Source organism: Phaethon lepturus, unplaced genomic scaffold (assembly GCF_000687285.1).
Source record: "Phaethon lepturus isolate BGI_N335 unplaced genomic scaffold, ASM68728v1 scaffold5753, whole genome shotgun sequence".
In the NCBI taxonomy this organism is placed as follows: domain Eukaryota; kingdom Metazoa; phylum Chordata; class Aves; order Phaethontiformes; family Phaethontidae; genus Phaethon; species Phaethon lepturus.
Genome location: NW_010528241.1, coordinates 1 through 21,627, shown reverse-complemented (window position 1 = coordinate 21,627; position 21,627 = coordinate 1). Strand labels below are relative to the sequence as shown.

The 21,627-nt window shown below is 40.3% G+C and overlaps 2 protein-coding genes across 2 annotated transcripts; one reads left to right on the top strand and one right to left on the bottom strand.

Annotated features, from left to right (window-relative positions):
* Nucleotides 1–248: 248 nt before the first annotated feature.
* FASTKD3 (FAST kinase domains 3) lies at nt 249–10,350 on the top strand. Its single transcript, XM_010283604.1, has 6 exons — nt 249–1,683; nt 4,909–4,994; nt 5,591–5,753; nt 6,867–6,936; nt 8,245–8,359; nt 10,070–10,350. The coding sequence occupies exons 1-6, from the start codon at nt 249–251 to the stop codon at nt 10,166–10,168; spliced, it is 1,968 nt and encodes a 655-aa protein (XP_010281906.1). The 3' UTR covers nt 10,169–10,350.
* Nucleotides 10,351–13,406: 3,056 nt separating this feature from the next.
* On the bottom strand, nt 13,407–21,598 carry LOC104616182 (chromosome unknown open reading frame, human C5orf49). The gene is made up of 3 exons (XM_010283605.1): nt 21,506–21,598; nt 17,779–17,895; nt 13,407–13,586 (listed from the first exon to the last, which is right to left on the bottom strand). Exons 1-3 carry the CDS (start codon nt 21,596–21,598, stop codon nt 13,407–13,409), a joined length of 390 nt encoding a protein of 129 aa, XP_010281907.1.
* Between the last annotated feature and the right edge of the window lie 29 nt (nt 21,599–21,627).

Genomic DNA, 21,627 nt, shown 5'->3' with positions numbered 1-21,627 from the left:
CAGGGGGACGCGGGGCAGCCTGTCACGCAGGTCTCGCCGCTCCCAGCAGCTGCTGCTGCTTCTCTTTGCATTACCTTGCGCTGGTGGTCGTGGGAGAGGGATCATCCCAGTCGTGTCCAGCCGCTAGAAGTGTTTTGGTTTGGGGTTTGTTTTCTGCATTTTGATGACACTGATGCTGTTTTCCAAACGATATATTTATATGTATTTTTCCTTCCCTAGGTATCATTTGAGAACCCACTTGATCCAATATGGCTTTGATTAGCCGAAAAAGCTTGCAGTTTTATTCATCCAGCACGCCAGCAAGCAGGTCCATTTTGATGACCCTAAGCAAAAGGTTGAGCTTTATCAGTGGGCAGCGAAAGCCCCAAAACTGTAGCTCTGTAGCCATGAGGATGCTATGTTTCAAAGACAAATCCCAGTATATGTTTTGTAGAAAAAACCACGTACAACAACGGATACAGTCTCTTTCTGTTAATGACACTGTACGTCTTTGTGGAGATACTGGGAGCAGTCCTAAATGTGATAACGGGTGGATGGATGAAGAACTATTTTTCAAGAAACTGAACAGCCTTTGTACATCGAAAGAGATTTTTGACTTTCTTAGCTCTCTGGAAGTCATGTCTGATACTATGGCATCAGGAGCCCTGCAGAGGATTTCTGAACTTGAGGTGGATGACAACGGTCTGAAAGACCCTGAAGGAGTGTTAGAGAATGAAGTTTTCCGGGCATTGTGCTTCCAGTTTGAATTTGAATCCTCAAAACTGTCAAACACTGGGCTGCTGAATGCATTGCAAGCTTTGATAAAGCTACGTATAGATCCGCAGAGTACGCTGATGGCCAGCTTGCTTTCAGAGGGTGAGGAACGGCTTGGTAAAGGACTGTTGACTTTTAAAAATCTGTGTGCTCTCGGAGAGAGTTTGCTTGAGTTGGAAGGCCCAAGTTGTGCAACGCTGGAACAAATCATGAACTACATGCAAGAAGAAGATGTTGAGAAGTGGAGTCCTAGGGAAATGGTGATGGTTTATAAGATGCTGCAGATGACTGTCAGGGAAGGTGAACAATACCAAGACTTACTAAACAGACTGAACAGTGTCACTTTAACCATAGTTTCCCAGCTAAGCCCAAAGTTCACAAGCAGAATACTGAATTCACTGGTTGTTCTTCATCAGACTCAGGCAATTCCCTTAGTCACAGCACTGTGTAAACATTCTGTGAAGCATATTCCGTATTTCACAGGTGATGAACTGGTAAAGGTACTGGAAGCCTTCCTATACTTTGGACGTCGTGAACAAATTTTTGTAGAGGCATTGGAAACACATGTTCCCAAGTTCATCTTTACCATGCATCCTCAAACAGTCAGCAAAGTCATGCAGTATTGCTGCCAAAAGATGATCCTTTCTAAGCCCATATTTGATGCAGTGGCAGAAAGTTTCATTTCCGATGCTGACAGATTTACCACTGACCAGATTGCTGAGTGTATTATACCATTTGGGACTCTTAACTATCTCCCTCCAAGTGCTTCTTCCTTGTTTAGGAAGCTCGAAACCATACTGCACACTCGCTTTAGACACTTTCAGCCTCACACCTTGCTGAACTTGCTGCACTCGTGTGTCCTTATTCAACGTTATCCAGTAAATTTTCTGCCAAAAATATTTAGTCCCTATTTTCTGCAACAGCTTCAAGGTAAGGAGCAATGTTTCTCTTGCTACATTCCACATTTCTCTGTATTACGAGGTGTCTCTTAGCAAGAACCCATTTGTTATCAGTTACATCTGTCAAATCAACAATGACCTAATTAAGGTGACTGGAGAATAGTGATCAGGAGGCCAAAGGTTGTTGCTTCCTTATCACAGTTGCAGTTGTCTTTCAGTTTACATCATTTAGAGGAGTTTGAAAATAGCACTGCGCAATCTTAAACATAGATTTGAAGTCCCTTCAAAAACTTATTTCAGTTAATCCTTCTGCTTTTCTAAAAACCACTGACCCTCTGTTGTTCCCCATATTTGTCCTTTGTCTCACACAGGTTTTAGATATTGTTCTGTGTAGGAAATATGTTACTTTTAACTCTGCCTGTTTAAACTTCTTTGTCTATGCAGTGACGGATGTGAATATTCGCACTGAAGCGAGACTGTCTTACTGAGACTGGTAATGCTCTGAAGGCTAGTGAAGCTAGCTATCGTGGAACTAACAAAACAGAGACCAAAACTAGTAGATTTTTTTAATTACAATGATACTTAGAACGTTGCAAGAGTGATGTAAAATATGGTTCTGGATTAATTTTTTTTTCTGAATTGTTGCATTGTAATGACTATCACATGAGGGATGTGACACAAAGGTTGCAACACTGGATAGTGAGTCCTGAGACTTGACTTTTATTCTGGGTGTAGTGCCCCCCATTTGCTTTGCGGCTTTGGGCAAGTGACTTCACATTTCTGTATCTTTTTCTTCCTCCACAATTGTTTGCTTTGCTTACTTGGATCTCATACTCCTTAGGGGTGGGACTGGCTTTTAGACATTTTGCTCAGCGGCTAGCCCAAGGGAGGACATATTTCAAAAAACAATAGAAATACTAGTAGTACTGATTATGAAGCTAAAATAATTGTCTTCTGCTTGTGCACTGCTGGTTAAGATTTTGCTGCCTGTCTTTTTAAGTCCTCCGTGACTTTGCATAATCCTTATTTCTGGATATTTTCCTAAGTATTGAAACCACTCTCTTCCTGAGGCTCTAAGGGCAAGGTATATGATCACAGTTGTCAGAAAACCTGTTCGTAGCCTTTAAAATTGGGACCAAATTACATTATGCAAGAAAAGTTGTAATAACTGTTCCACAGCTTACTTAGCAAGCTTGCATATTACTACAGAAATAATTAATTGTTGTATTTAAAAAAAAAAGTCTAAAAATCCTTATAAACTTTGGTCAAGATTAGTACAAATTCTAGAGAGGTGAAGTGTAGCATTGGGACAAAAAGAATTTAAATTACTATTATTGATAACAATGTGTTACAATTATATGCACAGAACTTGTAAATCTCAGGCAGTACAAAATGTGTTTTTCAAATACTGTTTTGTCTTATGATTTAAATAAGATCCATTGCATGTCAGTGATATTAGGGCTTTATTCCTTACCTTCTGTCAGGCTGCATCGTGTCCAGCTTTTCAGGTGCAGTAAGATATAACCAGGTATGGACTTTGGTTGGCACTTCTACTCTTTCGATCCTTCAGGATAAGGATTATTGTATTATGTTCTCACTTCCAACTTGGTTGTATTTCTCTTTCATATTGTATTACAATCAGCTTGTGAAAGCTGAAAAGGGTAAATGGATAAAGCTAAAAAAAATAATTTGCAGTGCATAATTGTTGACTTAATTAAAATATAATTGACATCTGAACCCGTAAAACATAACAGCATCACAAATGTTAGGAGTTAAGCATAGGCTGGTATGGGTTTTTTTAATTATCTAGGTAAAAATGTAAATTGAATTCTAAGTCTCACGTATGTTTTAACAAAGCATAACGATTGGTGCTTTGTCCTCATTTTTAAATTACTTTTAATCTAGAATCTGATAGGGTTATGTGATACTTCCTCCCATTGGCATCCCATCTGCTGACTACACTCCTCTGGTGGAGGCTTCCTGTGCCCATCTTTGTTCCGTGCCCTGAGCTCCTTTCCTTTCTACCTCTGAGCAAGCACCACAGTCCTATCCTTGGCTCTGTGTCTTACCATACTGAGGAAAACATTATGAAATACAAAAATCTGCCCTATGGTTTATCCCATCTTGCTTAGGAGATCTCAGAGTCTGCTCACCCTCTGCTTCTGAGACTGTCTTCACCTAATTATTCAGGGGATTTTTTCTGGTCTAGTAAGCTTCTAGAACATCCCCCATGTTATAGCCTGTCCTTGGCTCTAACAATTACAAAATCCAATGCTTTTAGACACAAACCTACTATACACAATACAGTTGTAAGCTATAGATTTTAAGTAATTCTGTGTTTGACAGTAAAGCATATTTAGTGGCATTGTAGGGATATGTAAGCTATGCTAGAAAGTTGATCTCAACTAAGGTTGCTTTGTTAATAAAACTCTACATAAAGGTCAGGTTTTCAAAACTTTGGTCACTCAATTTCTAGCTGTTCAACATGACATACCTTAAGGGGTTGATTTTTAGGAAGCAAACGTTCCTCATGTCCTAAAAAGCGGAATGTCTTTTAAAGTTCTTAAGCTGATACTTAGAAAATGAGAAACCTCGTAGTACCAGCGACTTTGAATATGTTCTTCTAAATCAATAAAGGTATTCCACTAGAGTGGTCAAAGTTCAGAACAGGAACTTGAGAAGATGACCTGCATGATTAGCATCTTATACTACATCAGGTTTTTACTGTTCTGTAATAATACTTTGCACGTAACATGAAAGATGCTTCAGGTATACACTTATAGACAAAACTCCAGAAATTATTCAGTATTATCCATTACGTTCAGATAAAAAAAACAACTAAGTGGAACAATGAGATGCTGGGATTATGACTTGGGGAGAAGGGCTTGTAGGAAGAAAAATGAAATAGGGCATTTCTCCAAGACCTCAACTCAAACTTATTCCTCCATGTAGAATGTCCTGCATCTCTCAGATCCTAATTTTTTTTGTGAAAGAACATGACAGTCTTAACTAAGATCTTGCTAGTTGCATATATTTTTTTTTATGTTGATATTTCTGTAAATCATTTCTTCATTTTTCTAAGTATATCATTTAACAACTGATCTTCCCATTCATTCAAACAACAATCAAGGATGATAATGATCAAGTAGCTTCTCTACTCATTAAACCAAATAGCTTTTCCTAACTTCTGTATGATGGTTTGTGTAAAGATCCTTTGTTGAAGGTATACCTGAAAGCCTGAATGTTGTTGTTTCAGCTCAGCCACCTGGTTTGGACAGAATTGTCTCCTCTCAGCTAACCCAGCTTTTTCTGACTGTTACCCTGGAGTGTCCATTTTATGAGGTATGGTACATATGAAATCAGAACTGATGTTAACAAGAGGTGATAAGGTCACTAGGGCCCTGCTGATAATTAGTTGAGGACTGTCTTCCCCATAAAAACACGGGAATTGGATGAAACAGCTTTTTTTTTTTTTCCTTGATAAAAATATGAACCATTTCTACCTGTTTGATTGACTTCATATATTTGTATATTTGATGGAACTGACTAGCTCTAAGTGAAAGTGCTTTTTGAGTATTTCCAAATACTGTTCCAATAACTACTCCTTTTTATGTTTGACTTGTGAAGTCTTGGAGAACAAAAGAGATCAGGCACTTTGATGTAGGCATGACTGAGGAGTGGAAACAGTTGTGCATTTCTCATGAGCGATATATTCAGCGTGATAGTATGGAAGCTTGCTGAGGATGTTCTGGTGGTGGGTTTTTTGGTTTGATTTGTTTTTTTTACGTTTCTAGCAGATCATACCCCAGACTGTAAGCCTCTCAACAGTCTTGGCTTTCAAATGCAAGGAATACATTTTGCTACATTAATATCAGGTAATAGCAAAAATGTTACCTTCCTTTTTCTTTTCTTTGACTTGGTTTTCTGTCATTACCTAGGGTCCCAAACTCCTTCCCAAGTATCAAGTAAAGGCCTTTCTTAGGCCTCATGGTTCCCTCGATGTTCACCTCCTCAAAAGGGTGAAGACTGGATTACTTTATTTACTGAAAAAAAGTATATACTTTGCATCAGAGGTATCAACACCATATTTCTATAAAGTTGGTAAGTAACATTTCTTTAGCTACTAATAAAATGTGTACTTATGCTGTGAAAACTTTAGGCTCAGTTATTTTCCAGAAATAAAAATGATTGATTTTATCCTTTGTGTGCATTGTAAATTGGGTAAATACAGAAAAAGTAAACTGGAATACAAAACTCTGCAGAACGCCTGAAATGAGGAAATGTTATGGGAACTTTAAGTAAATGCATTTTCAAAGTAAGAAAGAAGAACAGAGATAGAAAAGAACTGCAGTAGTACTCAGAGTTTACACAGCCAGTCAGCACTGAAAATAGCTGCTAACTCTTGTATTCTGTATTTTTACTATCACCTCCCCCTTTTACTTACCATGTAAACAATTTGTATAAAGTAAAGCAAAATGAGACCTGTATAATGGTAAAGCAAAATGAGACAATGCCACTTGCCTGATCTCTCTACCTTGGTGGTGAGTAGAGAAAGAGAGAGCTGGAAGGTTGTCAGCCCTCTGCCGTGCTCAGTTGGGCTCATCTCCCTTTAGCAAGAACTGTTGACTACATATAGTCAGTGAGGGTTTGTGGACTGAAAGAGAGGAGTGAGCAACACAGTGTTTCATGTGCCACGAAAGGAAAATGAGAGAAGGTGATGATGAGGAAAGATGTGTGCCCAGAAGGGCTGGAGGATGAAAACAGTCTTGAGGGAAGGGTCTCTTGAACCCCATGGATATTGTAGGGATGAAGAAAAAAAAAATCAAGAGAGAGGCATGATTCCAGAATTACTCTGCCTTTCAGCTTCCACATGCGGTAGGTCCCAAGCTCTGTTTGCAGCTTGATAATCATCTATAAAATTAGGGAATTGGAGAGAAAAATAAAAGGGCAGAGAGAGAAACACATTATGGTTTTTAGTGGACTTGGAATACTACTTTGCTGTTATCATTATGAAAGGCTAAAGTGTTATTATCACTCATTTGTGTTAAATAGTATATACACATCTTTTGCAAGCCTCTGTGATTCAGAAAAAAGTACTGCAGTAGTATTTTAGTTATTTTATAAAACAATGAACTGTAAGAGGATGAGAATTAGAGTAAACAGTTTGTTATATGAAATGAGTTTTAATGTCACTTCTCTTTTCATCTATACTAGATATTGAGATTAAATTAGATGAAGAAGGTTTTGTATTGTCTGCTTCCCAGTGTGAAGAGGTACACAGACGGTAAGAGAATAAAAGAAAACAATGGCAAATTGTTAACATTGACAAAGAGCATCTGGGGTGAAACCCCAGCAAAAATTAAGCTAATTGGAGTTTTGCCACTGGCCTCAACAAAGCTGAAGTTTCACATTGAAAACACTGGCAAAATTAACAATCTCTACTTTTTCCTCATTATTTTGCCCCCTGACTATACAGTGTCAGAGAATTAGTCTCTTTACCCAGTGACAGTCAGGATCACAGTGATCCTGATTTGGCTTATAGTAATGTATTTTTATCTTCTGTAATTCATTTTCAAATTAAACCCAAATTAATTCCAATCGAGTGTGTCTGCATAGATTTAACAGTTTAAGCCAGTTTGAGTTCACAAATTTGCTCCTGTAAGAAATCCTGTGCAATGAGGATAATTGGTACAGATGCTACTTTTTACTGAAAAATGCGTATGTGTTTAAAAAAAATATGTTAAGGATTATTTTGAGAAACCTCGGATACAAAGTTAAGCAACCTGCCTGTGTGGTATTTGCAGCTGAACTTTTGTGGATAAAGCAAAAGTCTTTGAAAAGGTTATGTTTTCTCCAGCCTAACGTTCACAAGACTCAACAGAGTAATACAGGCTCTTACAAAATTCCCATCTTTAAATGTTTAGGAATGGGCTTTGATTTTTATTTTTTTTTTTTTTAAATTAGAGCTTTCATGTGTAAATAAAGTCACAATATACTTAACATACTGAAAATTTAAGTAACTTTTTTACAGTGGATATACAAATTTTGGTTTAAGTTGATGTGATTTTTATCACCAAGCAGAAAAAATATAGTTATAATCCATGATGCTGCCAACCATACATACAGGTTTAACTTAAACAGATTTAGCTTAAACTTAACTTTTACTTAAACTCTAACAGGTTTAACAGGTACAGTAATAAGTTGAATAAATTTGGCTGCTGAAATGTTTTCGAACTGAGACAAGTATTTTGTATGTTTTTCCTTCTAGAAGAATTCAAACAGCTCACCGATAGTAGCATTAAAAATATCAAACTCATACTAACTTGTATGGTAATTTTTGTTCGGAGCATATAAATAAGCTTTTCAGATCAGTTTCGCTAAGCTTCAGGCTTTCCCCCTCCCGCCCTTAAATTGAGTGATTTAAATTGTTCTGAGCTAGGTAAGTCCCATCCTACAACATCTAATTCTAGGAGGTAGTAGGGAGTAAGAGGGGAGTTACTGTCTCATGCTTCTTAGGAAGCAGAGAGTGCAGTAGTTGTGGTGACTAAAGTAACTGATTTTTTTTTGCTACTACACTTGTGCTTGATTTTAGAATTGCCCTCTGTGTTGATGGTCGAAATAGATTTTGTGTTAATAGCCACAATCTGTTGGGAGAAGAAGCTATTAAACAGAGACATCTTCAGTTACTTGGTTATGAAGTTGTGCAGGTAAAGTCCAAAGACAGTGTTTTGCTTTCTCTCTGGCTAACAAAACAAATAAAAAATGATTATTTTATAATGCTTAAAACTCTAGTTGCAATTACTTCCCAAGGCAGATGTAGTCTTGTCCTTTCTACATTACATTCTCTCTGCCTAGCTTTTGCCTTTTTGAGGGTGTACAGAAATTCTTTTTCTTTCTTGGATCAATTCTGCTTGTGTTTTCTGTAAAATAGTGGCTGCTTAAAAGAGTACTTCTCTGCAGTGATGGTTCAAAACTTGACTTAAAGGAAAATGTTGTCTAAGAGTTCAGTAGCATTAGGATTTTTAATTAAATACTTTTTAAAAAATCAGGTCAGAATTTGGAGTTTAAAAAGAGGAGATATGAAAAAGAAACTGCTCTGTAAGTAATACTTTCACAAGAGAGTATTTAATAAGGGTATTTCATCAGTGACATTGACATATCTTCATTAATGACATAGACAGTGGGATCGAGTGCACCCTCAGCAAGTTTGCAGATGACACCAAGCAGAGTGGTGCAGTTGACATGCCTGAGGGACGGGATGCCATCCAGAGGGACCTGGAAAAGCTCAAGGAATGTGAATTCCTTCACACAAAGAATCATGTGAACCTCATGAGGTTCAACAAGGCCAAATGCAGGGTCCTGCACGTGGGTCAGGGCAACCCCTGGTATCAGTACAGGCTGGGGGATGAAGGGATTGAGAGCAGCCCTGCTGAGAAAGACTTGGGGACATTGGTGGATGAAAAACTGGACATAAGCTGGCAATGTGCGCTCACAGCCCTATCCTGGGCTGCATCCAAAGCAGTGTGGCCACCCGGATGAGGGAGGTGATTCTGCCCCTTTACTCCACTCTGATGAGACCCCAGCTGGAGTAGTGCATCCAGCTCTGGAGCCCTCAGACATGGATCTGTTGGAGCGGGTCCAGAAGAGGGCCAGCAAAATGATCAGAGGGATGGAACACCTCTCCTGTGAAGACACACTGGGAGAGTTGGGGTTGCTCAACCTGGAGACGAGAAGGCTCCAGGGAGACCTTATTGCAGCTTTCCAGTACTCAAAGGGGGCTTCTAAGAAAGATGGGGACAGACTTTTTAGCAGGGCCTGTAGTGATAGGACAAGGGATAATGGTTTTAAACTAAAAGAGGGCAGATTCAGACTAGATATAAGGAAGAAATTTTTCCCAATGAGGGTGGTGAAACACTGGCCCAGGTTGCCTGAAGAGGTGGTAGATGCCCCATCCCTGGAAACATTCCAGGTCAGGTTGGACGGGGCTCTGAGCAACCTGATCTAGTTGGAGATGTCCCTGCTCACTGCAGGGGAGTTGGACTAGGTGACCTTTAAAGATCCCTTCCAACCCAAACTGTTCTATGATTCTATGATTCTATTTTTATCTTTAAACATACTTTGGACCAAGAAAGTTACTTTTAGATTTTTGAGATTTTCTTTTCCATTTATAATCACATATCACATAAGCCTAACTCTATTATATTTAACTTAGACCGATATCCATTACAGTTTAAACTTTGTTTTACAATAATCTCTATTCAGGTTATTTACAGATCAATAATATGGTTAGGATTAAATGTTTATTTTGAAAACAGATAAGTCTTTGATGTATAATTTTACATCTGCTTAATGAACAGCAGTCTTACTTAGCTGTTTATTAAAAGGTATTTCCAGCAATCATTGTTGTTTGTTTCCAGATTCCATTTTTTGAGATGGAGAGTCTACAAAGTTGCAGAAAAATGGCAAAATATCTACACAAAAAAGTCTTTCCTCATACATACGGACTCAGCTGCTGACACTGGAGAGTAATACTAAATCACAGGTTGACCTCCTGTACTAGAAATGTAAATATCGTGCATGGAAGACAATTCTGTTTTCTGAATAACTCCTCCTAAAATAATTTGAGCTTCTGAATGTGAGACCTTCCAATATTTGCAACAATTGACATGTAAAGACTTAATAAAGAGCAACATATTTTCTTAATTTTTGTGTCAATATTTATTACAAGTTAACAGATGTAAGTGCCAGATGGTCAGTGCTGTGTTTCCTTTGTATTTCCCTGGTTCTAACTCACAACTGCAGATGGACAGATGTGACTATACAAGGGTACTGGCTGTTGCTGAAAGTACAGAATATGCTGACGAATGTACAGAATGTGTCATGCTGCCTACCAATCAGGGCTTTTCTTGGCAGTATAAAAAGAAATTGTGCAATTTAGTCATAGCTGTTCATGTGATTTCCCAAGTGTTTCGTAAAACTAAAATTTGTAGTAGTTGCACAAGCAGTATTGGTTTACTGGTCGTATTAAGAGATGCAGAGTGCTGCTCACAGAAAATGAGAGCATTTTTATTAAAAATATTTGCTTTACTTTGTAAAAGAACAGTTGCCATAGGGTAGTGGACTTGCACAGGGGCCACCCTAGGTTCTGGGTATGTACTATTTGTAGTTTTGTCTTTGGTGGCAGTTTTAGCTAAACTGTCTAAATAGGGTCATGTACGCACTCCAGAGATCCTTCAGTTTACAGCCTGCCTTAAAGAGGAGCCTAAACTCAACCTCATTACGCTCTGAAGCTCAGAAGAACTATGACCTGTGCAGTCCTTTTTTTATGTACCACTATAAATTCTGTCAGAAGGGTAGAGCTGAGAACGGGAACCAGTAACGACTTCAGCTGCAACAAGCATGCCCTGACTTTGTGTTGTTCTACAGATGGATGAAGGGAAAATAATGTAGCCTTAGTTCCCATCACATAACATAAACTTGACAAACTGCCATGTAAAACACATTTTCAGGTTAGCTTGTGCATCCTGTCCTGTGTAGAATTACTGTTTATGAGTAGCAAAGCAGAATTCCCAGCATCACCTGGTTTGATTTTAATTATTATGATTTGATACAAAAAAGGTGAAACTTGTACATCTTCAAAGTTCTATATGTTTCACCAGTAGATACAGAACATGGCCATTTTCCCTTCCAAGGCTACTGTTACTAATTTGTGAGTTGCAGGTGTCTGTCAATCATCCCAGCAATCCCTGGAGATTATTGGATGCAAAGTCCAGATCCAAAATATGATTTACATTGTGTCATGCTATCCATTTTGTTCATGTTAATTTGTTGCATGTGTAAACCCCTTACATTATTATGTCAGCACTCCCTAGTACAGAAGAAACCATCAAGGAATTCTTGAGCACTGAAGGGAGAAGTCAACCACTCAGAACTGAATGAGAAACAAGTAGTAGGAGGAACAACCTGTGAAAGCCTTCAAAAGTGAGGAGGGATGACAAGGGACTGAAAGAGAAGAGGGTGACATAAGCAAAGAAATGAGAGCAAAACTCATAGTGGTGTTTCGATAACTCATGCTTTTCTCCTGGGTGGAAGTGAACTGGTGATGCCTATTTCTCACAAAGGCCAGAAGGTGGTGGTGTTCTCAAACAAACAATTTCTTACACTTTTTCAGACACAGATGGTTTGTAAATATAGTAATGCTACTTGATCTTAACTTACTTCTTAGTAATTTGTACTGAGTGTCCCAAACTAAAAATACCCTGCCTAGAATATGGCCATATTCCATCTCATTCTTCACTGGTATACATTTGACACTGGTTCTTGAAAAAGCATTCTGGTATTGTTAGAAAACATTTCCTTCTCACTTTGATTCCTTTTCTTTTAATGCTGCTGGATTTGTTTAATGGAGTATTTATTACCGAAAAGGAATGTAGCAGTTACTGCCCTCTTGTCCCTTGCTCACTGAATATAAAGGAACTTGCAGGCCATGATGATAAAAGTAAGAAACACCTCTTGGAATGGGCTGCTCTGTCTGCTTTGCTTCTCACATCATGCCAAACAAGTGCTATCGATTGCCTAATCTACTACTTATCCAGGCCCCAGATTAAAAAGTTCCTTGTTTTTATTATTTTATACTCGGAGACTCACTGTGTTCACAAATGATATAGGTGTCCTATGTATAACTACCTGACAGAACTCCAGTGTCAGTCAAAGCTGTGGACTTCCAGTCCTTCTGGTACGATCAGTCCAGCTGTTGTTCCTTTCTGAGCAATACTGCCTCAGCTTTAAACAGCAGCAGGATCAATGGCTTTTGAGAATGAAACCGATGCATACCCTGCAGGAGATACTCCTCCTGAAACTACCTTAAAACTAGTACTGGATTCAGTGAGAACACAAGGCACTAAATGTTTAAGCAGATTCAGACATTTACTCTAAACATGCTTTTTAAATGACTACTGCTCAAATCCTTGTGTTTTTTTCCATCCTGTCTACCAAGTTATTTAGTGCTTGTTTTCCTAGTATTATTTTTTTCCAGCCTTGGGTACAGAACCAAAGATGATTTTTCTTGTGACACTCTTGAACAGATCAATCCCTCAGACCCTGTTCGTATAGTGAAAGTCAGCAAAATGGACGTCTGTAATCAGCTAAGCCCAGATTTTGTCTATTTAAATGCTAAGTACTTAGAAGTTCCCTTTAACTTGACTTCCACTTGAAGTCTACTGAAACTACTAAGCACTTCTCTAAGTAAGATCATTTCTTTATTTGCCCATTTATGGGTAAGCCCGTCCATTTTGGAAAATCTGTGTTGAATCCCCATTTCAGCTGTTGTGCAGATAAAATAACACCTAGCAATTTTGTAGCAACACTGTAAGGATTAAGAAGTCAGTGATCACTGATGTCTTGAGGAGCAAGCTTGTTTAAATGTTAAATCTGTGAATAGTTATGTAGAAGCACTGCCTAAAATAGCAGAGACACAGCTGTTGACCCAACAGGTCCCATTTCCAGTCTTGCTACCTAAAATGTTCAGCTCTTGCTGATCCTTTTCGTCATAAGATTTTTATGAGACTGTAAGGAGATGACATGCATTTGAATTAGCATGAGGAAAACTACAGCTGCTATTTCATCCTATCTTTAATCCAAATCATTCTCATTAACCGAAATGTAGAGGAAAAGGCAAAAGCACAATATTGTTTTTTGATGCGAAGTGGGTGTTCTTCCACATAAATGTTGCTGGTGATGACAGGTACAAGAGATTTAGCACGGATCCAGGCTTGGAGAAGGTTTTTCCAGTAAGCAGATGATGCCACTTTTCCTGTAGAATTCTGCCTGCACGTGATTAATCCTTGCATGAGCTCTGATTGGTTGCTCTATGGGTTTATTTATGCGTCTCCCATACTCTGAAGATGACAAAACAGCGACAGGTCTTGCCATTTCCTGTGAAAATATAAAATTCTCCTTATAAGAAAATCACAGAGCAAATACTTGGCAGTTATCTACTGCTAAATGCGCTGTGGCCAGGGGCAAAGAGGCAGAACTGTACAGCATCTGCTATACAGATGTATATTTATTTAGCAATGATCTGTACCCTTACTGTTCCATCTCTGACCTAGTTTTTTACATATCTTAATAAACCATGAACATATCACTAGATGACAAGATGATAGGATATGGAGCCGTGCCATGGGTTACTGTGGACTGATAATTTTTTACACACACACACACAGCGGTGATTACCGTGTGATTACTGGCAAACTAATTTCTATGTTACTGGAAAGTGGCACAGATTTTTTCATTCTTATTTTTCTTGTGCATCGACTTGCATGATTCATTTGAAAAATAGGAGAGATTTAATTTGTATCTCCTGTTACAGAAACACCTACCCTGCTTGCACAATTCAGTGAAATCACTGCATGAAAAAAATCAAAGCCTAAAGAAAAATCCTGAGCAACCACTAGTCCATGCAAGCTTTCCCTGAAGGACATAAAGCATTTAGTACTGTATTTTTGCACAGTGAAAGGTTTTACTAAAAATGCTTGTAGCTGTAAGATTACAGAAATAACTGCTCTGCAATAATGGGGAGCTGACTTGGTGAAAAATGACCTGACCAAGAAAAGATTATTTTAAACTTCTTTTTTAGTAAACTGCACTTTAAGTGACTATGCAATCACTATCTGCAATCTGCAGTTCCTTCCTGTGCTACAGCAATGAGGAGCTCTGGAGTCAGAAGGGAAAGACGGGATTTGTTTGTTTTTCTTTCCCTAGCCAAAGATGCCAAATTTATCAGGCTGGCTGTATGTTGCTCACTGGGTAACAGAGTGAGCCTTGCTCCCCAATGTGTTTACCTAGTCTTATAATATAAATAATATCTACAAGGAGAATCAAAATGCGGATGCCACACCACAGTTCAGGTGCAAACAAATGACTTCTTTGCTACAACAGATGTGAGTCTGAGCCATATCACAATCTATGATAGAACCCGTGAAGCACACGAGCCCCTGTATTTTCTGCAAGGATCAGAGGGGTCTCAGAGCAGGGCAATCATCTGTGAGACATTTCCAGACTCATGAACAGAATTAGACCTGACATTCTTGGGAAGATGCTGCAAACCCTTTTTTCAAAAAAAAACCCAACAGAAAAGCCTACTCCAAAACAACTATTCAATCCCCAAATCTCCAACCCCATCCTTCCTGTCCACCTTGCTCCACCCCATTAAAAGCTATTCAGTACACCAACTTATAACCCCACCAGACCAAAAATCAAGTGAAGAAGAGTGGCAGGCAAAAAATAAGGCCATTTCCTCCCCACCCCCAGTTGTGGATAGATGTTGAAAAAGGAGAAATGACAGAATCTTTGTATCATCAAGAAAGACTTTGCTAGCAATACAGGGTTTACAGTGCTAACGATGGGCAGCGGTATGAAATTCTGATAGTTTGTGTTCACTTTAAGTAAATAAGTTTTCAGCAGCCTTGGTAGCACAGCGCTGACTCTGCACAGTGGTATTTCATCTTTTCAGCAGATTTCAGATTTTCCAACAGTTGGCTGGGAAGCGTCCCGCTACACGCCTTCGCAGCGTGTAATTCTAGCACTCTTAACACTTGAAATCAGCAACGGCAGCCTTGCGCAAACACCCTGCTGCGGTCGCTGTGCTACTTGTAGCTAAACCGAGTATTTGCGACCGCGCTGTCGGATTCCCTGGGTGCACCCAGGCTCTGTGCAAGAAATGAAGGGTTTACTTGTGGTGGTTTGGTTTTTCCCGTTTCAAGGAAAGGAGTGTACTGTGGTGGATTCAGCCTGTCTCCTTTCAGTGTTTTACTAGAAAGATGTCAATTGTGGCCTTTTTATTTATTATGTTTTATAATATAGTTATTATTATATAAAGTCTGTGAGGGCCACTGAGGTAATTAAAGAGCAGGAGTTGAGTATGTGACCTTAGTTTTGGGTAAGTGCGTCGGGTGTCATCACGTGCAGGAGGATCATGTTGTAACATTTAACAGCTGTGGGTTTGATGTGTCTCCATGCTAATCAAAGGGCTGGATTAAGGGACACCTGTTCGGGCAGAGTCCCTTGTGTGCACTGCCCAGCAGAGCTGGTATGAATTCAGGCCCATATGCATTTTCTTTAGGAAGCAAGCTGGTAGGAAAGTGACTTCTGGTGATACCGAAAGGACACAAAAGCTCAGTCAGAAGCCTTAACTCTGCATTGATAAACTGTTTCTACACACATTTCCCAGCTGGAGGTTGGGCTTGGTGTTGGAGGAGGGGGATGGCTTTGTTTTGTTTAAATAAAAAGGCTCATTTTTAATTGGTGTAGTCATTTACATGGCTTTTGGCCTCACACAGATTTGCAGTTTTGTTATTAGGCATGAGCAGTGATAATGGGCACTACTGGGATTCCTTTGGGAGCACCTAATACTCCCTGCACTGTCTGATAGAGTTGAAGGGCATTATGGCTGTGCACTGGAACATTTGGCACATATAGCTGCTAGAGAGCAGTGGCCTTTGTCATAAACCAGCAATTTTTATTACACAGCAATTACAGTAATCTTAACTTTTGGCTCGCTCTCCTTTCTTCCATCTCTATCATCTATAATCACCAATACAGGCAGCCATTCTTAGCCTACCCACCTCTTTACAACCCATGAAACCATTGGGATTTTGAGGCCATTAACACACAGAGGTTACACTTCCTTTGGTTTTTGACAGCCTCTGCCTCTGCGTGTATGTGTGTTTATAAATACAAATGTATATACATACACACCTATGTATGTATGTGTATTAGATACTGCATGGAAAAATACATATTTGTATAGATGTATATATATTAGTATTTCTGTTTCAAGGCAGCTTTTTAAAAATATGGCTGCATACTTCCTTAGCTATCAGGCAGCACACCAAACCCAGATTCTGTCAGCCTTGAATGCTTTGGCCAAGCTATTCCAGGCATGTCCATGGTCTTCTGATTGACCCCTCCTTTGCACTAGCTCCCTATGAATTTCCTTCCTGCAGGGCAGTCCAGTGTAAGTTTGCGTAACAAACTCACCAGCTTCAGAGAGTTGGGCTCTCAGCAAACACTGACATAGGGAGGGTGATGTCAGGGGACGCTGACTGAGCTGGGGCTGCTGAATCCAGTCCTCTCAGGGAGAAGAGTTTTCAAGCATGACAGAAATAGCTGCTGGACCACCTGAACTGCAACTTTCAAGGGGCACAGATGGTTCAGAAGTCACTCTCAGTGACCTGAAGCTCTGTAAAAGAGGGTTTGCCTTGCTGTGTCAATCTCTTTCCCCATGCTTTAACTTACACATGGCTTGTCACCTGGAAATCTACAGGATGCCAAAGAGCTGGAGCTAACTCAGGTGTCTTCACCGGCTGTCATGGTTTAACCCCAGCCGGCAACTAAGCCCCACGCAGCCGCTCACTCACTCCCCCACAGGGGACAGGGGAGAGATCAGAAGGGTAAAAGTGAGGAAATTAATGGTCTGAGATAAAGACAGTTTAATCGGCAAAGCAAAAGCCGCGCACACAAGCAAAGCAAAACAAGGAATCCATTCACCACTCCCCACGGGCAGGCAGGAGTTCAGCCATCTCCAGGGAAGCAGGGCTCCATCACGCGTAATGGCTTCTTGGGAAGACAGACGCCATCACTCCAAACATCCCCCCACTCCTTCCTTCTTCTTCGTCCCAGCTCTATACACTGAGCATGATGCCATATGGTGTGGAATATCTCTTTGCCCAGCCTGGGTCAGCTGTCCCAGCTGTGCCCCCCCCAGCTCCCCGGGCACCCCCAGCCTGCTCGCTGGCCGGCCAGCACGAGAAGCTGGACAGTCCCTGACTGCTTAGCGACAACTCAAAACATCAGCATCTTATCAACAGTTTCTCATCCCACATCCAAAACACAGGCTCACACTAGCTTTTACGAAGAAAATTAACTCTATCCTGGCTGAAACCAGGACACTGGCTAATGCTTTTTCTTAAACCTCCAGGCTGAGGGCAATAATCTCCTCCTTCCAATTCGTTTGATACCATATAGGCTGCATTATAAAGGGTAAAACAATGCCTATAGTCTCCAGCCATGTCAAAAAGTATAAATACTTTTAACAAAGATAATTATGAAATTATCAAAGGGTTACCTCCTCATTAATGTTAAGACCACGACTCTTTGCATGTTCTCTGTCACATCGGTGAAGATTTTTGTTGTAACCCTCTGGTATTTTAAAAATGGAATCATAAGTGGAAACATCTCCTGTCTTGAGAAAAGGGGAAAAAATAGCTAATTCACAGTATTGCTTAACTTTACAGGCTACAGAATATATGTGGTTGAATCAATACTTAATAACTCAATACTTAATAATTAATAACAGTGCACATACAGCATTAGGTGATGGCAACTGTAATCTTACTGAGTTACCATTAGCAAGTTTGGGTCACTCCTTTTGAACGGTCTGCAATAAAAACACCTAATGATGTTTGGTATCTTTTTAAATTCTGTTCAGCTCTGAAATTTCCCTTGTGGCAATTTACCTCAATTTTTCCCTGTAATCTCTTGTAATTTTTGGAAATTTAACTGCTTTGTTTGTTTGTTTTACTTGTCTGAACTTTGTATTCTCCTTCTTAAGTTCATAGATTTGTCAAATGATCTGGCACTGTAATGTAAAAGGAAAGCAGGCAGTTTCAGAATTCATTTGGAATGAAAAAAACAAGGATATCCTGCAGTAGAATTACCATTTAATTTCTGATTAAAGCAGAACTGAGAAGAGTTCAGAAACATGCCACAGTGGTAATCCAGTAGTATGCATGTCTCTGTCATGTATGAAAATACAGCACACCTCAGGCCAGAATATTATTGTATTTATGATACCTATTGACATAGTTGCATCCAAATAAGCCACATCTGCTAACAAAAGCATTTGTGAAATCCAGTCAAGAAGTTCTCATCAATGGAATCAAAGGAATTTCAAAACAAAAAAAAAATTTCAAGAAAAGCAAAATAGTCTGTTGAAATACGCTGTCAGTTGTTATTAATGAACTTCATTAAAAGGTCCATATTCTGGCAAACATGTCAATCACTAGTTTTGTGCATGGCTGACTACAAATTTGAAAAAATGTGCATTTTGTTGGGCGTTGTTTTACCTCTAATTTTACAGTGTGCCAAATTCAGCCTTTGAAAAACTTTTGTATTTTGAGTCTTACAACTTACAATGTTATCCTCCAAAAACAGTCAAGTCAGGGCAGGTCAAGACGGCTGTAATAGTTCCATTAAAAGGAAACCATAGGTAAGAGCACTAGTGAGGCACTGCTGTAATCACAGGCTTCTTTTGGAAGGGTATCTCCATTACTTGGTTCTGCCAAGAGGAGAGGTGGTTTGATATTTAACCTATCCGTCCCTTAATTTCTCAGAAACCATCAAGCCTCACAGAATTTCAGGCATGTTCAAGAGCATCTTGCACCTGATTGTCACCCCCATTACTATTATTTCTGTGCTTTCTTGCTTTTCCTTTCCTCCCCATGCTACCACTTTCATTCAGAATTTTAGTGGGCATCTAATTTGTGCTCACCACCAGGAATGTCATTTGTTCCTTCGTTTTTATTCACGTGGCATTATTTGTCCATTATTTGGTAGCTGTGTCAGAGCAGTTAATTCATTCTTTCTGGAGCGTGCAGACAGGTAGCTAGCCTGTTAAGTTAAAAACTAGCTCTGTCCCAGATGATCTGTTTAAGATCTTCTGCCAGATGTGTAGAGGCAACACCTCTGTGCTCAATATAGTGATAACTTTTTGCTGTTGTTTCTCTTTGCTGTTAAATGCTGGCTTGGTTGGCCTAGGTGGTGGTGGTGTGGAGCTATTTCTTAAGCCCATCAGAGCAAGTGAACCCCACAGAGCAGACGATAAATTTGCACGCAGCATGGGCATCCTCTGTGTACCACTACTAAAACTAAGCAAAGCGCTTTGCAAACATTTATTAATATTCCAGACACACATAAAATAGGTAATAGCTTTCTCTATGTCACAGAAGAGGAAACATCGTGCAAACTGGCTACAGTAACTCATCTAAAGCAATCGAGGGAGCAACTGTCAGCCAAGGGATTAAAAGGTGGGGATTTCTGGCTTCTGGCTGTGTGCAGAGATCTTCCTCTATTTCTCTCTGCTTCAGCCTCTGACACACGGTTTTAGGTATTTAAGCTGCAAAAAGGAATGAAATTCCCTTTCCTGCATAAACAAAAAAAAGTTGAAATTATCTGATTCCTTAATTGTGCAAACGAAGCAGTTGAATCTGCTTTCTCCCCTGCAGCTGAGGCCTGTTCTGTGAGGAAACCTATTAAACAGCTCTTAATCACTTTTCGTTTCCATGCCACTGGAGCAGCGTTTTCCACATACCAGGTCATTGGGAGTGTGAAAACAGACTTTATATTGCAAGCAAAACCTCTACCATATGGTCCCCAATTCCGTGCAGGCTGGATAGACTGCAAGCTCCACCAGCCCCAATTGCACCACGCCAGCCCCCTGACCTGCCCTAGCCGTAGCCTTGTCGTGCTCTCCTTACCGTGTTTTGTTAAGCATGGCTGCAACTGTGCCCACTCACCTTTGGCTCAGAGCACCTTCCCAAAGTAACGCTGCAGTCAACACAAAAGAGCCTGAAATTACAAGCCTACCTGTCTTTTCGCAGGGCCACCCGGTCATTGCACAAAATTTGCTGTTCCGTTAATGCCCAGCGCTGTGCTGTGGTCTGCACCCTGCTCGCATCCCAGGGCCAGATGACCTGCAAACTCTCACAAGTCGCCAGTCATCGCTGCCCAGTGCTCTGCACATTCAGCAGCCTGTCACTTGGGTGGGGAGGGGATTCATGGGCTGTATTTATTGTTATAAATAGATACATGTTGCCATAATATTGCTATATTACATTGATATAATAGACATTTCAGAGCTTTTTTTTTTTTTTTTTTTTTTTTGAAGAAAAAGCTGTTAAGTTCAATGTCTTATATGACTCTTTTCAGAGAGAGAAAGGTTTGCCACCCAGGAAGTACAGCCCAGCTGAGGCTGAAGGTGTAAGATTGTTTTCGTTTCTGATTTTAAATATGAGGACAGAGGGAATGAAGAAAAAGGGTGATATAATGCAGCAGAGCGAGGGGTGAGGCTTCCTGCTAGTCTACTTGAGTTACTATGTGTTAAGTGTCAGTGTAACACCTTCAGAAGCATTCAGTTATCGAGGAATATGCTGATGTTACTGTTTTGAGTAGCTCTACTTTTAGAGCTTTCTACTTTCTTCATTAAAGCTGAGTATATGGAAAATTTGTGCACTGCACATTGAAAACCTTTTCCCTCAACTGAAAATGGAGCAGTTTCTTATTAAAGACACCCTGAAAATACGTGTTTCCAGAAAAAACACAGGTGCCAAATCCAACCCTAGTGACAGATAATGCCTCTCCTAGTGTTCCCCTCAAAGACATCTTGCATTTCGGTGATGCCACGTGGCCAGCTGGTCCTTAATCCTTGGCAAACCACATCTCTATCTTCTCATTTTCCACCCACAAGTAGCAAAAACCTGTTACACTTTGCAAAGGCCTCTGAAGATGAAACCTGCTTTAGACAGCCTAGCTAGTGACTAACGCGCAGCAGTTCTGCCAGCCTTTGCAATATTAAAGGCCTATCTTTAGACACCCGCCTGACCAGGTCCCTCCCTTGCACGGGAGCCGAGCACAATGTCGTTACCCTGCGCAGAAACCCACGGGGAAGGTTTGTCCCTCCGGCCCCGCCGGGCCCTACGAGGCTCCGGGGCTCTCCCCCAGTTCTCCGGGGCTCTCCTCCGGCTCTCCGTGGCTCTCCCCCGGCTCTCCGTGGCTCTCCCCCTTCCTTCCCTCACCTTGCACTCCCGGTGGAAATAGCTGAGCTCCGGAGGCCCTTCCCGTCTGTCCGGGATGTGGCTGAAGGCGGAGAGTGCAGAGAGGGGAAGCATTCGCCTCCTTCCCGCCGCGCTACCGAGTG